The following is a 17,794-nucleotide window of genomic DNA, read 5'->3' on the forward strand; positions in this document are numbered from 1 at the left end:
CAACGCCTATGCAGCCACCACAACCTGCCCAAAGCAATGTAGGTAATTCAAGTGATCATGATAAGATTTTTCAATTACTTACTACTTTGACGCAGGGAATCCAACTTCAAAACAAAGAGAGGAAAAATCAAGACAAAAGGTTGGACACCTTGGAAAAGTAAATTGGGCAGATAACGGAGTTTGTAGGACAATTTTGCGACCAAGGCAAACTCCCTAGTTCAATCATTGTAAATCAGAAGGGAGTATTTGAAACCACCAATGCTATCATATTAAGAAGTAGCAAGGAGGTTGGAACGGACCCTCAACCATCAAATTCAAATCACAAGGAAGATGAAAGATTGCAATTTGAGGAAGAGGAGTTGGACCAACCCACGACAAGGGTGGAAACACCTTTGCCGGAGGCACCTATTGCTCCTACGCCATCTAATTCAAGTAAGGTTGTTCCAAATTTAATTAGTTCTAACCCCATTCCACCTAATATCCCTATTCCTTTCAGGTTCATGATTTCCAAAGAAGAAAAAAGTGAAAAAGACATCTTCCAAGCCCTTCCAAAGGTGAAAAGTAGGGATTATCATGAATTCATCAAAGAGGACGTTCTTCCTGAAACGTTCAACGAAGATGTGTTTATTCTTGAGTTCATGTCGGAGCACACAGGTAAGCCACCTCCCCGAACTTCAATTTTCTTTTATACTAATTTGTTGTTAATGATTCAGGCATCCACTCTACTACTTAAACTATTAATGGATCATCTCAAGTATCACCTCCCATTCAAAGATCCAGTGTATGCTGTGGGTCTTAAGTGAGGAATAAGCATACCATCGTCCGGCTGCAAGACGATAAAGAAAGCGCTACTTGGGAGGCAACCCATGCATTCAACAAAGGAAGACTTAGAAAGCACTACAATTCCAGACTTGCATTCCTAAACTCTTCTCTTTGTTGTTATTTCGTTTCTGCCATGTTAGGTTGTTTAGTTGTTGTTTTGTTTATTTGTTTGTTAATTATGTGAGTCTATGATTGGAACATTGAGAAAATGCTTGATTTATTGATAGGCACGGCTAAAACAAAGAAAGATTGAGCCTTCACAAAGGTTGTTTACTTGAAGCCCCACTACTTGGGAAAACTACAGAAGCGAGAGGCATCAAAGAAGAAGCCTCAGTACTTGGTGGAACGCTAGATAAGCCAGGAAAAAGGCGCCTCTGAAAGAAAGCTGCAAGTCTTTGACGGTCACTTTCAATTCGACCATTGGATTCTTGCAGCTCATCAAGCTTCCTCTTCATGCCAGTCGAATAGTTATTTGCAAGCAAATGCAAACTCCGATTCTCGTGCTTAAGCTGTTTGATCTCGTGCTTAAGAGTTTCTACCTCTGCTATCAATGATTTCACTTGGCGGGATCGAGCAAGTAAGCGTTGGCCCATGTTGGACACAGAGCCTACACACTGAACACTGAGAGCGAGGGACTCCTGAACGGCCAACTCATCAGACCGTTCTGAAAGCAGCCTACTATCTTTTGGAGTGAGGAGGTTTCTAGCTACTATCGTAGCTGTTGTTGTGTCCTTCATCACAGAATCTTCACCTGTCAAAGGGTCATTAGAAGAAAAGAAAGAAGGGCACCATACATTTACCTGACGCGGCGCACTCGGATCACTGCTGAGACTCAAATCTAAGCAAATGTTAGACGAGTTAGCCATTGTCAAAGGGTTAAAAGAGAAAGGTGGATGGAGTAAAATCTAAAAGGGCCGAAGACGATTTTCACAAATGAGCAAAGTGTGCATGTTGGAGGTGATCGATACCTCTATAAAAAGTCAAGGCGACACGACCGCTGATTCAAACAGGAGGATTTTCCTGCGTGAAGTTCGGCGACGCTTTCGCGGTTTTTCAGAAAACGCGTTCAACTTTGTCAAAAGTTCTCTGACAAAGTTGAACACACGTGAAGGTTATCATCCCAACTACGCACTTTTGCCAACACGCGTGAAGGTTAGCAAAACAAAAAAACAAAACGAAACGAAACGAAACAAAACAAACCAAAGTCAATCTTAAACCTTCCAACGTTGCCTCAGGGATTTCCAATGCACATGACATGTCAAAAATCATCATTCCTACAGATTTTGGTTATCTTGACACTTAAGTACATACTTAATCATAGTCACCACATATTAGTTCACAATTAAGCATTTAAAACCATGTTTTGAATGTAGTAACATGCCTTAGAAATTTTGCTCAATTCCTTACAAAATATGCACTCAATTTTCACTCAGATTTTCTGACTACACACCCTAATCTAGTTATATGTGAGAAGATTGATGTAATCATAAAAACGAACACTCACATATATGTATTTTAAAGAGAGCAATTTCTGGAGTTAATAAGCATGTTTTTAGGTATGATCTCATGAATGAAATGCTACTACTTAGATGCGAGAACCAGTGACATCATATGCTCATACCAAGTTTAAACTCCACAAATTGAAACACATAACACTCAAGATTGAAGTCACGAGTTATACTGGGGGTTGGGGTGTTTGGATAACAAAGAAGGAGTATGGAAAACAAATGTTATTTAAGCAATAGTGAGCAAAGTAATGAATTAGACATTTAGAATTCCTTTAGAACGCAAAAATCAACTTTGAACACCCAAGGAGGAATCACACAAAACTTAGGTCCATATTCAACTTTTTTGGACCCTTTCTTCAACCATGAACGCTTGTGAGTTCATTCTTACTTATTTTCACTCATTTTCTTTCTTTTCTTCTTCTTTTTCTTTTGAATCTCAAAACATACATATAAACTTAAGAACAAACTTTTATTCCCCCACACTCATTTTCTTGCATAATATAACTCAAAAGGAATTCATTTTCCGTCATGCTTACTATACTTCAAGAACAAGGTTACGGATGGTCCTAATCTAGGCTAGGTGAGAATGATATAGGTTAACAAAGAACATGGGCTAAACAAGGTTCAACGGGGTTAAAACTTACAACATATACGAAATATGGGAAGTAAAGCTATTTGGTTATGGTGACAACTACACAACTTCATCTTGATATATGTTATGCAATTCAATGTAATGCTTTGAATGAAACGGATATAAGTTCTAGCATTTAGTTCTATCATGATACAATTGCATTCTAGGTAGCAACCAAGCAAGAAATAATGAGATCATGCAACAACTTTAGAAAACAAAGAATCACAGATTATAACTCTCCAAATAAGGTAATAGCTCGAGTCTCACAGGGTTGTAGCGTTTGTTTGAGTTCCTTCCTTCAAGCATGTTACAAAAACAAATTTTTCTTTTATTATTGCATGTGAAGTCATACATTATAACCATAACCAAGCATATACCAAGAGTAAATCAAACTTTTCTCCATGTTTATAACTCTTTTTAACAGTCATGCAATTACAAACCAAATCCTCATCATTGTGTTGGAAGGTACCCTAAGACTCAAACACACAAAAACGACTCAAAACACTCTTTTTAGGCTTTTCAAAACATATTTTTCAAATTTTTATGTGTTTTTCAGAGTTTATAAGTCAACACACTCTCAAGATTCTGAAATGGCTTAAAAACACTTAAAAACAGTAAAGACAACATTGGAAGTTATGGGTGATAAAATCTCACGAATTTGTATCAACAACATTAGTTACCCCCTCACACTTGAATCAAACATTGTCCTCAATATTTTAAGCTTAAAAATCACACCAAACAAAAGTAAACAGAAAAATAGCAACGAAACATACTAAACATGGCATAATGTAAATAACAAAGAGAAGAGTTTAGGGACGCAAATCTGGTTGTGGAATGTAAATTCCATCTTCTCCTTAGTGATTGTATTGAGGCTTGATTTTGTTGATTCCACAGCCTTATTCTTGAACTAGGCTGGATGATTCTTTTGGTCTCCCCCGAAGGTCTGAACTTACTCCATTGGTCTGTTTCTTTGTTCAATCTTTCCAATTCGTATTGAAAAGGGTTGGAGGATAACTCAGCCTATGCAGTTGTTGCGCTTGTCTCCAAATGCTTCAATGTATCATTTTCACTTGCCTTATTTGCTCCCCTTGCAGAAGTGATCCCTTTTCTGGAAGTGTATCAACCGTTGAAGATGACTACTCGAGAGCAACGCTAGGTAAGTAATCAGGGAATAGATTCCAGGCAGTCGATTCCAGATCAGAAGACTGACTCCAAGTGCCGGCTGATTGCTTCTCTCACTTTGCTATGCAAGTAAGAACAAGGACAAAGGAAAAGACAGAGAAAGAGCATGATATTAGATACTTTTGCTTTAGACCTTGATGATATGAGATACCTTTGCTTTTGAAGAAACGACGAATGAAGCAGCACATGTATTTCTTGTGGTTGTCTCCACATGCTTCGATCGACCGTTTCCTTCTGCCTCATCTGTACTCCAGGTATCTGGTATCTTCTTTGGGAGAGAAAAAATTGAGTATTTCAAAAGGCTTTGCTGGGAGAGCGCCCTCAGAGGTGAGGAAGAGTTGGACATTTTCTTCAGGTCTGCCTTGCCATAAGAGATGAAGGTCGACATATATAGGGATTTCTCAATAGCAAGTAGTGGTACTGTTCTTTGACCCTTGTCGACAAACGTCTCTTCAATTTCTGAGCAAACGGCTCTTCGATTTCTGAACAAACGCCCCTTCGATTTCTGCATGGCATGTAGTGGTCACGGGTGCAGCTCTGTAACCACACGTGTTGGCAAAAGTGCGTAGTTGGGATGATAACCTTCACGTGTGTTCAACTTTGTCAGAGAGCTTTTAACAAAGTTGAACGCGTTTTCTGAAAAACCGCGAAAGCGTCGCCGAACTTCACACAAGAAAATCCTCCTATTTGAATCAGCGGTTGTGTCGCCTTGGTTTTTTATAGAGGTATTGATCACCTCCAACATGCACACTTTGCTCATTTGTGAAAATCGTCTTCGGCCCTTTCAGATTTTACTCCATCCACCTTTCTCTTTTAACTCTTTGACAATGGCTAACCCGTCTAACATTTGCTTAGATTTGAGTCTCAGCAGTGATCCGAATGCACCGCGTCAGGTAAATGTATGGTGCCCTTCTTTCTTTTCTTCTAATGGCCCTTTGACAGGTGAAGACTCTGTGATGAAGGACACAACAGCTACGATAGTAGCTAGAAACATCCTCACTCCAAAAGATAGTAGGCTGCTTTCAGAACGTTCTGATGAGTTGGCCGTTCAGGAGTCCCTCGCTCTCAGTGTTCAGTGCGTAGGCTTTGTGTCCAACATGGGTCAACGCTTACTTGCTCGATCCCGCCAAGTGGAATCATTGATGGCGGAGGTGGAAACTCTTAAGCACGAGATTAAACAGCTTAAGCACGAGAATCGGAGTTTGCATGTGCTTGCAAATAACTATTCGACTGGCATGAAGAGGAAGCTTGATGAGCTGCAAGAATCCAATGGTCGAATTGAAAGTGACCGTCAAAGGCTTGCAGCTTTCTTCCAGATGCGCCTTTTTCCTGGCTCATCTAACGTTCCACCAAGTACTGAGGCTTCTTCTTTGATACCTCCCGCTTCTGTAGTTTTCCCAAGTAGTGGGGCTTCAAGTAAACGACCTTTGTGAAGGCTCAATCTTTCTTTGTTTTAGCTGTGCCTATCAATAAATCAAGCATTTTCTCAATGTTCCAATCATAGACTCACATAATTAACAAACAAACAAACAAAACAACTAAACAACCTAACATGGCAGAAACGAAATAACAACAAAGAGAAGAGTTTAGGAATGCAAGTCTGGAATTGGAGTGCTTTCTAAGTCTTCCTTTGTTGAATACATGGGTTGCCTCCCAAGTAGCGCTTTCTTTATCGTCTTGCAGCCGGACGATGGTATGCTTATTCCTCACTTAAGACCCACAGCATACACTGGATCTTTGAATGGGAGGTGATACTTGAGATGATCCATTAATAGTTTAAGTACTAGAGTAGATGCCTGAATCATTAACAACAGATTAGTATAAAAGAAAATTGAAGTTCGGGGAGGTGGCTTACCTGTGTGCTCCGACATGAACTCAAGAATAAACACATCTTCGTTGAACGTTTCAGGAAGAACGTCCTCTTTGATGAATTCATGATAATCCCTACTTTTCACCTTTGGAAGGGCTTCCAAGATGTCTTTTTCACTTTCTTCTTCTTTGGAAATCATGAACCTGCAAGGAATAGGGATATTAGGTAGAATGGGGTTAGAACTAATTAAATTTGGAACAACCTTACTTGAATTAGATGGCGTATGAGCAATAGGTGCCTCCGGCAAAGGTGTTTCCACCCTTGTCGTGGGTTGGTCCAACTCCTCTTCCTCAAATTGCAATCTTTCATCTTCCTTGTGATTTGAATTTGATGGTTGAGGGTCCGTTCCAACCTCCTTACCACTTCTTAATATAATAGCATTGGTGGTTTCAAATACTCTCTTCTGATTTACAATGATTGAACTAGGGAGTTTGCCTTGGTCGCAAAATTGTCCTACAAACTCCGCTATCTGCCCAATTTGCTTTTCCAAGGTGTCCAACCTTTCGTCTTGATTTTTCCTCTCTTTGTTTTGAAGTTGGATTCCCTGCGTCAAAGTAGTAAGTAATTGAAAAATCTTATCATGATCACTTGAATTACCTACATTGCTTTGGGCAGGTTGTGGTGGCTGCATAGGCGTTGAATAGAATTCCTCATATGGCGGCCAATATCCTTCTTCTTGAACATGTTGAGGTTCCCACCACATCGAGTTTGAATGATCACTCCAATCTGAATCGTAAGTATTGGAAAACACGTTATTCCTTGATTGAAGATCAAATGCACTAACGCTTTGCATTTGGGACCTTTCCATGAGCTGTGACAAAAGAGAAGCATTATCAAGTGCCATGTTGTGCTTCTCTAGTACTTGAATTCAACAAACAAAACACAAATAAAAAACTAAAACTAAAATACATAACAGAAACTAAAACTAAAACTAATAAGAAAACGAAAATAACAATCAAAAGGATTAGCAAAGTTGCTAATCCCCGGCAACGGCGCCAGTGATTCCCCTTCAACTTGAACTATACTCTCGAGTAAACACCAAATCTATTAAAAAAAATCTGAGAACAGAACTACTTTCAGTCTACAATTGTAGAAGCAACAACGAAGGCAATGCTGCAGATGATGGGTTTGGATGGATTAACCGTCTTTCATGTTAAAAGTCATCTCCAGGTTTAAAGGAATCCATTAAAAAAATCTTTTTTTTTCCTTTCCCATAGTATGATTTATTTTCCTCTCTCCTTTTTAATTTTAATTTTAATTACCTTCCTATTTTATGCTTTTTGAATTTATATTTATGTTTAATATTAGTTAAAATCCACTTAAGTATCCATGTCATTTAATGAATGAATATGGACCTTTGGATGTTTTGTAATTTAAAGGTTTAAAAGAACTATAAAAATATTTGTCAAAATGTTTGTCCCTTGATCATATCCCTACACACACACACACACACACACACACACACACACACACACACACTCAAACACATACATACATAAATACATACATACATACCCTATTATGTATTATATAAGGTAAATATCAGTTTACTACACTTAAGTTTCGTGTTTTTCAACATTTGGTGAATGAAGTTTTTTTTCGTCTCAGAGTCATACCTAAAGTTTTAATTTTAGGACAATTTCATACATCCGTTAATCAAACTGTTAACTCTACCGTTAACTGATGATGTGGCGCCTATATGAACAATGACTGGACGCCACGTGTCATTAAGGACGCCGCATGGAAATTAAAAATTCAAAAAATATTTAACTAAATATTAAAAAAAAAAAACTAAACTAAACTGAAAAACCAAACAAACCCACCCACACCCAGATCTTCCCCATCAGCCGTCCCCCCTCCCAAGCTAGGATTAAGAACTTGAAGAAGAAGAAGGTTCGGGGAGAGAGAGGGAATCTGGACACTCTGCGTCACCAGTGATCGAGAGAATGAGGTGGCGAAGGAAGGTTTGGGTTGGGGGGGGGGGGAGGGAGTGGGGAAAGGGAAGATCTGAGTGTACCTAGCTAAACCTTCGAGCTTTGGCTGCAAAAAAGCTCTTAATCTTCTTAGAGGTAAGAGCGTAACCCCCCACCACCAACTCTTATGACTGGTATTAGGGAACCCACCTTCTTCCTCCCTCTTACCCTCTTCAATTCCGTACGGCATTTCCTCCCTCATTTCTCTCACCATGGAAATATAATTTCAAATATTTAACTCCTGGGTATTGAAGATCTGGTAGGTTTAATGGCGTCTGATGCGACAGATAGAACGAGAGAGGCAGAGAGGAACAGAGACAAATGGAAGACGATCTGGGTGTGGGTGGGAAGCTGGGCACGGGGGGATGTGGGGAAGACGAGTTATGGGTTTTGCTTCATTTTTTTTTTTTTTTTGAACTTTTCTTTAAATAATTATTTTTTTGAATTCTTAATTTCCATGTGGATCCCTTAATGACATGTGACGTCCAATCATTGTTCACATAAGCACCACATCATCAGTTAGCATCAGAGTTAACAATTTGACTAATGGATGTATGAGACTGTCCCAAAATTAACACTTTAGGTATAACTCTAAGACGAAAAAAAACTTCATCTACTAAATGTTGAAAACCACGAAACTTAAGGATAGTAAACTGATATTTACCCTATTATATATTATGGACATATGCAACACTAAAGAATACCTTATGCAACTTTATTTATCAAGCCACTACCTTCATACCTGCAATTTTGATTTGCATCATGGGCACGTGTACACCTACCCCCTTCCACACTCCTCTCTTTTTCTCCGGCTGTTAGCTATCATTAAAAGATTCTTTTTTCTTCAACTTGAATGACATTCCCCAATTTTATTTTTGTGGTGTTGTCTCCCAATAGTAATCAAGATGACGAGAGTTTTCAATGTGCCCGAAACACGGAGTGGTACACCACCTGTCTCTATACAAGTGGTGAGATTAGTGTCACAAAAAAATAACATAAAAACATGTGATGTACCTCTTGTGTTACAGATATAAGGAAAAAAATTTTCACCACTTACATAATATCCAGTATTTTAATTTGGTGATTGAAAACAATTTTTTAGATATAATTATTGTGACATCCCGTCCCGGAAATATCGAAAACGTACATGTGAAATGACTACTTTGCCCCTAGTTAGTTTTTTTTACGTTATTGGTTGTTTTGTGTGGTGTGGCATGTGTTGGGCCACACACACACACACTCTCACTCTCACTGTCTCTCTGTCCCTTTCCCTGTCTCTCTCTCGTGCTCCCATTTCTTCCCTTTCTCTTCGAACACGTACGGACACACCAAGAACCCATCAAACCTTAGCGGATCGAGGAAACCAAGGTCACAGTCGAGATCGTGAAGCTCGTGGGAGTCCAGTCGTACCATTTTCAGGTGAGAACTCCGTCGTTTTCACGTCGATTCGACGACGACAGTTTTGAGTACTATTCATGCAAAAATAATTTAGCACGTTTTTGGGATTTTGAAGCTCGTAGGTGACTTGGTGAGGTCCCAAGGAGCCTCGGAGTGCTTCGTTTGAAGAGTTTTGACGTCGGAATCACTGTGTTTGGAGTTGACCGGAGTTGGGAGGTTTGGACAGGTATGATCTAGTAGTTTTTTACCCTTAAAATTAGTATGGTCGTGTTCTACTAGTTTTAGGCTTCATTTTGGTGCAAGAATCACGAAAAATGATTGAAAAACGAGAGAGAAAACAAGGTTTACAGGTTTCGCGATTTTCCGGCGCCGGCGACGGCACCGGAGGTTCGCCGAAGAAGGAGACGGAATATTCCGTCAAGTCTGACGGAATATTCCTGACGCCGTTAACGGAATCTGTCAAAACTGACGGAATATTCCTAACGACATCAGTTGACGCTGTCAGCATGCCAGGCACGTGCCTGCGCGTGATTGGCGCGTGTGGCCGTGCCTTGGCCGACGCGTGGGGACGCGTGCGGCAGTGAAAAATTTTTCTAAAAATTTGGGTGTGATCCTGAGGTTGTGTAGAGCACGTTGGTTTATTCATTTGTCCAATTTGAGTAATGTGTGAGAAGTTATTACGAGAAGTTGGTTATGTGCTATAAAAATTAACGTTTTTATAGTTGTTTCGCATATAGGTGATACGTATCCCGAGGACGAGCGTGGTCACTTGAGGTAGGGGGGCTACGACCCTTCCACTTACCAGTGTGTGGGCTTTTGGTTTTCCGTATATACCTATATACTATATTTTCCCAGAATTGATTTAAATGCGTATTAGTTATGCCATGCATTATATTATCGTTGGTTGTGCATTGTTAGTACATTATTAGTGGCATATATACATATGCATATTGGGTGCTGTGGACGCACAGGTAAGTGACAGGTGAGTGTTATTTATATTTATGTTTCAGTAGTGGTTTGAGATGCTTAGAGAGCTCATAACCTGCACCCCCGATGTTAGTGCTCCCGCCCAGAGTAGGGCACAGTCCTTCACGTGATGTTCACCTCCCGCACCACACGCTCAGCTTGGATCCAAGTTAGGTGCACAGTCCTATCGTACAGACCACTTTAGGTGGTTCCGACTCGTAGGTGACCCGCGATTATTCGCCCAACGTTCACGTGATCGTAGCACTAGAGCGTATATATGTATTACACCCAGGCCTGTCATACAGACCACTTTAGGTGGTTCCAACTCGTGGGCGGATTCAGTTATTTAGTTTGAGATTTGAGCTCTATATGCAGCCGTACAGGTCACGTTAGGTGACTCCTGCTGCCAGATTACATGTTATCTTTATGGTTTATACCTGAGCACTTGCATTTCATTCTGAGGTTCCAACATGGCATATTCTTGAGCATTTTTGACATATCTGTATATACGTATATTTATTTTCTGGGAAGTATACAGGTTTTACGGCGAGGAGTTAGAATGTATTTTACTAAATGGTTTTCGAAAAACTTTGTTTTTACCCACTCACGCTTTTGTTTTGTGCCCCTCCAGGTTCTAGTGGTCTAGCAGGTTCGGTGGTTTCCCAGAGGGCTTTTCCGGCATTTCTGACAGACTCTCACCAGCGTAGGGTCACCTTCGGGTGTACTATTGTCTCGTCATTTTCTATTGGACTGCTGTAGACTTATTGCTCTGAACTTAGCGTCTCACTTACGCTAGCACTAGTTTTTATCACTTTGTATGCTAGTTTTTAATTATTCGTACTTTTTATTACTATTTTATTAACTTCCGCACGTGCACATGGTTACGTCACCTCCGTGTGACGGCCAGCACGCCCTGATCTCGGTCGGGGTGTGTCAATTATTGAGTTCCAACAAAAAAATAATAATAAAAAAGGTATAATTATTGAGAACATAACTTCTCAAGGTTTTGATTTAAAGAATCACTTTGGGTTAATCGTTTTTGGCGCAATGAGTGCTTTTACAGGACCAAACATGGTCTAAGTTTCAAACCTTATGAAACTGAATCAAGAACTAGATATTATTTATAAAACTTGACCAATAAGAAACACTACTTATGAAACTGAACTAATAAGTAGACACTATTTATAAAACTAGATCAATAAGCAGACATTATTTATGAAACAAAACCAAGAATTAGGTACTACTAGAAAATAGTACCCGATCATTGCTGAAAATTACAAATTATATGAAAGATTATGTTTTAAGCATATAAAAAATTGTGTTATAGAAGATTAATATTATTTAGAAAAAATTTGGACTATTTACATGTAAAAAAATATTAGGGAATATTGTTTGAATCTCTCTCTCTCTCTCTCTCTCAAACTGTTCCACTCGGTTTCCAACTCACTCAAATGCAAGGGAAAGCTGAATCTACATGCAGTAGCTAAAGGTCATATCTTTACCCGTTTCTCTCCCCCTTTCTTTCCTCTGTCTTCCGCCCCCTTCTGTCCTGCTTATCTCTGCTCCTTCCCCCCTCCCACCCCCCAAACCCCAAGCAATTAAGGCTAATTGAAATCATCATATAATTAATCCAAAATCTCAATTGTACACACAAAATCGAAAGCTCAATAATTCGAAAAATCTCAAAGATTAAATATGAGATGGGTAAAATGAAAAAAAAAATACCTGGATGTCTTGTTCCAGAAGGCGAGTTGAAGAGTCTATGAACAGATTGATTAAGTTAGGGATCTGGGTTTTGGGTTAGCCCTTGAATATCAGGATGATCTGGAGAAATTTGGGTTTTAGGGTTCTAGGGATTTGAGAGAACTGAAATTGATTTGGATGAACAATTTTAGTTTTCGATTCGCGGTGGAGCAAGAATGAAGCGGTGGAGGAGGAACAAATGAAGCTGTGAGAAAATTTAGATGAGCAGTTTTTAGTATCGATTCGCAATGAAGAATGAAGCGGCCGAGGAGGAGGTATGAATGAAACTAAGAAAATATGCTTATGGATGGAATCATGGAACGGTGTGGAAGATAACCTCAGGCAAAAATGAAATTATACAACCAAGCAGGGGCAAATCCGTCCTTACACTGTTTATGAATAGTGTTTTTTCCGCGAGTTTTAGTAAATATAAATTTTTGAAACTAAACTAATAGGTGGAAACTGTTTATGAAACTAGATCAAAACTAAACATTATTTATGAAACATGACAAAAAACTAGCACTATTTATGAAACCAGACAAAAAAGGACACTATTTATGGAATTGTACTATTACTATACACTATTTATGAAACTAAACCAATAATTAGACACTATTTATGAAACATGACAAAGAACTAGACACTATTTATGAAACTGAACCCATAAATAGTGTAGTACCGTTTTCATAAATAATGTTTAGTTTCATAAATAACGTCGATGATGGACGTGGGAGAGGTTTTTTTTCTTTTTATATTAAAATTGTGTCAAGTTCTTTTGTCATTTTTATTAAAATTTAAAGATTTTTCATTAATATTTAATTTTTTTTTATTAAATAAAGTTATAGCATGATTTTTTTTGTTAAAATAAACTTAGAATTATGGTATCTAAATATATAGGGTAGGGAATAAAATCTGAAAGTTCCTCAATTCAAAACCGCTCTGAAGTAGGAGAAAGCCCATTTGTTTAATTAGTTGCCAGGTAAGATGCATGCATGCATGCCTTTCACTGGTTTTGGAATTACAGGTCCTAAAATATATTTGTTTTAGCTGGAAAATGATTATACACCCTACTGATTGGTGGGATCTTTTTAATTATTAACAAAATATTTGCCTGAATTTTTTTTATTATTTTCAAATAGACTCAAATCTTCAAACTCTTGTGTTTGGAAGAGACTATTGTCGGTTGGAAAGAATATGTCTTGAAGAAATGTGATCGATTGTTTTGTGTAGCCAAATTAAAAAGTGAAATAAAAATTCTTTGAAGCAACAAAAAAAGAAAAAATAATAATAATGAAGAATGATTTTAGGTGACTAACTCTACCCATATCCAAAAAGGTCAAAAATGAATCAAGAGTAATGCTAGGGAGACCTGAATATTAGAATTACTTAGTACTACGGTATAATGACATATAATTTCTTTATTTGTAATTTATAGAATTTAAATTCAAATCTCGTAAATAAAAAATTAGATGCCAACTTATTACTCACTTCTTAGTGTGAATATGTTGTTGGATATAAATAAAGTGTTGAATATTGGCAACCAGAAGAGGGAAGCAAATGGGTTAGAGAAAAATTCCTCATTTTGGTGGCCCAACTTCTTATGGTAATTGTGTAAAAACCAGCCCAAATAGGGGCATTCCGAAAATTGAACTAAGGACCTCCCGCACCCTAAGCGAGAATCATACCACTAAACCAAATGCCCGATTTGGTACAGTGTCCTATTAAATTATATTTGCAGCATCAATTGAAGCTTAAACACAATAAGTGATACATATTGTCGAAATTCCACGCATTTTGTTGACTTTCTAACCTAAATTGTGAAGTTAATAGGCAAAAGAAACCTCAATACTGAAGCAACTAACTGGACTTAGAAACTTGAAACTATATATTAGGCTCACTATTCTAAAAATCTCTACTTAGCACCGCCTAGGCTCTAGGTGGTTGGCCACTACCCTGATTAATGTCTAGATGTTTAAAAATTAAAAAATGGCACCTAGACCTACTGAGGTGCCCACCTAGACCACATAGGCACTCGCCTAGCCCGCCAAGACCCGCCGAGGTTGCAACTCACTTAGACAGAAAATAGATAACTTTTATTTTGTATTTTATTATATGCATGTTCACCATGTTTACATTATGTTCCAATACTTCTTAATATATATTTGAGGGTAAATCTCAGTTTACTACCCTCACGTGGTTTTCAACATTTAGTACATAAAGCTTTTTTCGTCCCAAAGTCATATCTAAAGTGTTAATTTTGGGACAGTCTCATACATCTGTTAAGTTTTCCGTTAGAACTTCTGTTAACTGATAACATGGCGCCCACATTGACAATTACTGGGTGCCACGTGTCAATATGAGCCCACTTCAATATTTAAAAAAAAATTAAAAAAAATACAAAAACACAAAAAAAAAACCACCCATCTTCTACCTCCCCCCAACCTGTGCCTTCCTTCTTTCCTCTACAACCCTTACCCTCTCTTATCTCCTATGTAACCCTCACCCACCCTCCCTCCCTCTCTCCTCTACAACCTGCACCACCCACCCTCCCTCATCTCCTTTGCAACCCGCACCACCCACCCTAATTTTTTATTGGGAAACGACGACAATTCGTCTGGGAGCCTGGGCATGATGGTTGACGAGTTGCAAAGGCTGAGGGTCGAGAAGCTTTGACATGAGGTCAGCCTTCGAGACGCTTCGATCGTGTAAATTTTGCTACCCTTACAAGAGATCTTAGTGTGAGGCGTCGTCGTTTAATGGTCTTAGTTCTGAGCAGTAAGGAGTGTCATCGCTTTGGTGGAGCAGTGGCCCCCGACTGCTAAGGCAACGGAGTCCCAACTTGGGTGCCGTGGTGGTTCACAGTGCAAACTAGCAAGCACTCCTCTAATGTCTTCCATGGTTGCGCGCTCATTCCGTGTTCCCCAGCCATGTTCCTCTCGTTTCATTATTTTTTTTGTTTTTGTCTTTTTTTTCTTGAAATTAGGGTTTTTGGTTTTATACCAATCGAAATCTCCAAATCCTTTCTTTGACAATGGATGATAGATGATGATGAATGCGGAGGAGATGGGTGGTACCATTGGTGTGAGGTGGGTGGTGTGGGTTGTAGAGGAGATGAGGGAGGATGGGTGGTGTAGGTTGCAGAAGAAAGAAAGGAGGGACGGTGGGTGGGGGTTGCAGAGGAGAGAAGAGAGGGTGGGGATTGTAGAGAAAAGAAAGAAGGGACAGGGTTAGGGCGAGGTAGAATATGGGTGGGTTTTTTCTTTTTTATAATATTGAAGTGGGCCCATATTGACACGTGGTGCCCAGTAATTGTCCATATGGGTACCATGTCATCAGTTAACAAAAGTTCTAACGGAAAACTTAATAGATGTATGAGACTGTTCCAAAATTAACACTTTCGGTATGACTCTGGGACAAAAAAAACTGCATGTACTAAATGTTGAAAACCACGAAACTTTAGGGTAGTAAACTTAGATTTATCCTATATTTTAAGTGTAAACAGACACTTATTTACACGAAATATAATAGATTTACTTAAGTCCACTTAGTCCGCCTAGGTGCTAGGCCCCAACTCTCCACCCAACTAGCACCCTAGTGTCTTTTAGAATCTTGCAAGCTAGTTTAAACATTATAAATTTTTTTGTTTAAACTCTCAAAATTTTGTGTTTGATTCTTTTCTCTTTTTTCCCCAAATATCACCATGTATATTAAATGAAGGAGTCATTAGGATATATAGACCCGAAGTACTCAATGGACTTTTAAAACTGAAAACGTTTGATAAAAGAAATATCATATAGATAAGTTGAACCTGTCCTTTCAAAACCGGCTTGAAAAAAAAAGGTGCTCAATAACTTTTACATAGGTCTGTGATAGCAATTGGTAGCAAATATATAGATGGTTCATATGATGATTTATATTATAAACGATTTTAATTATAAACATGAAGTTCTATAAATTGACAATGAACAATTTTGAGAAATTTTAAGTATGAGTTCCTACTCATCTTTGAGTAGCCAAGTATTGTTCAAAAAGAAATTATTTTCTTATCTTTTGGATAGAATTCCTATTAGTTGACGGAATTAACGGAGTTACGGACTTTTGCTACAAATTAACCTATATATTATTCCAAGATACTGTATTTTTTTTTAGGTGAGATGTCGGGATCCTAATAAAAGTCTAAGACCGACAATTGTAGATGTGTTTTTTATTATCCATCACAGTCTTGGGTCTTCCTTCGGAGACTTCTTGAATTCTTCCAACCCTAACTTATCTACCATCATTCCTTTATTGTAAGGAAAAATTAAAAAAAAAAAAAAAAAGCGAGGCAAAAAAGGATGATGTGTGCCAAGCAATCCTATGCATATACTTTTCTTCGTCGAGGTTTGAACTCTATTTAATTAACTACAAGTGGATTTGAGATATCACCCATGGCATATGTTTAGTTCATGATCAGCTGTCACGTACGGTTGTAGGCTTCAGGCACACTTGGGCAGCTGCCGCCACTCATTCTTTGGGGGCGAAAAAGAAGCAGCTATGCCTTTGTATGTTAATATGTGCCAATGAAGAATTATATGTACATATTTCTACTCATCAAACATAAATTAAATGTGATTTAAGAAAATTAGGGAAGACTATATTTCGTAAACTTTTCTCCACGTAATAATATTAGAAACATCACATATTTTTGCCACTTTATACTTAAGAAAAATAAACTTGAAATAATGATGGCAATAGCGAAGAAGAAAAATGAGAACATTGAGTCAAAGCATGAATTGAATTCGCTTTCTTTAAGACTAATTTGTTGCTCTTTCTTAGTACAAAAAGAGTTGTAAAACAAATTATCTCGAGGATACTATGGACTCAAATTTACTTGATATTATTTCTTAAGATTTGCACAACTTAAGAAATAATTTGAAATATAGAGACAAGAAAGAAAGAAGAGAAGATATTTTCTGATTATTGAACTCATGTTGTATTTATAGAACTCTAGAGGATGTTTCATCAACAGTTGTTGTTAGAGTAAATGTAGAAATATAGAGAATAAACTAAATGATGACTTTGAGGTACGATTTGAATTGTTTCCTTAAAGTGTTACTTGCCCCCATTCGAATGAGTTTGCCAAAGGGTTCTTGGCAAATCACTTCCAGGATCCAACAAAATATGGAATATTCAATTAACAAAATCGAATAGTATTCCCTAAGAAATAACCAGAAAGAAATTGTATGAATGTTATGGAGAGAGAAGAAAGAGCAAAGAAATTGTGTAAACAACAAATTTCTGAATGATTTATCTTCTACTAATGTTACCAATATATACAAAGAGAATTGCACCTTTTAGACATATCCTTTGGTTTTGGGTGTGCCCTCTCACCATGAGATACAACTGAACATTGCAACAGTATTTCTAATGGGTATGCTTGATACAAGAGACCAACAACTGAACATTGCAACAGTATTTCTAATGGGTATGCTTGACACAAGAGACCAATTACCAATGATCATGTCTGTTCGTAAAGGAATGCATCTGTTCAAAATGCATCATGTCTTTTCGCCAAATAGAAAAAGGTGTAGTGTTGAATTTCAAAAAGTGTGATTGTTGGATCAATAACCCAACTTCCCATCCTCTATCAAATAGCAGCCGCATATATATATATATAGAAAATGATACTACAACAATTCTCTCTTTATAATTATAACAATAT

The 17,794-nt window shown here is 38.0% G+C and overlaps 1 protein-coding gene across 2 annotated transcripts; it reads right to left on the reverse strand.

Annotated features, from left to right (window-relative positions):
• Nucleotides 1–1,014: 1,014 nt before the first annotated feature.
• Nucleotides 1,015–12,413, reverse strand: LOC148697501 (uncharacterized). 2 transcript variants are annotated; one of them, XM_088692555.1, is made up of 3 exons: nucleotides 12,076–12,413; nucleotides 8,729–8,943; nucleotides 1,015–6,824 (listed from the first exon to the last, which is right to left on the reverse strand). In XM_088692555.1, the coding sequence occupies exon 3, from the start codon at nucleotides 6,819–6,821 to the stop codon at nucleotides 5,850–5,852; it is 972 nt and encodes a 323-aa protein (XP_088548681.1). In that variant the 5' UTR covers nucleotides 6,822–6,824; nucleotides 8,729–8,943; nucleotides 12,076–12,413; the 3' UTR covers nucleotides 1,015–5,849. The 2 variants fall into 2 exon arrangements, with proteins under 2 accessions (XP_088548681.1, XP_088548680.1); XM_088692554.1 differs by lacking the exon at nucleotides 8,729–8,943.
• Nucleotides 12,414–17,794: the final 5,381 nt, after the last annotated feature.

Source organism: Pyrus communis, chromosome 4 (assembly GCF_041283825.1).
Source record: "Pyrus communis isolate YQ-2024b chromosome 4, ASM4128382v1, whole genome shotgun sequence".
Classification (NCBI taxonomy): Eukaryota; Viridiplantae; Streptophyta; class Magnoliopsida; order Rosales; family Rosaceae; genus Pyrus; species Pyrus communis.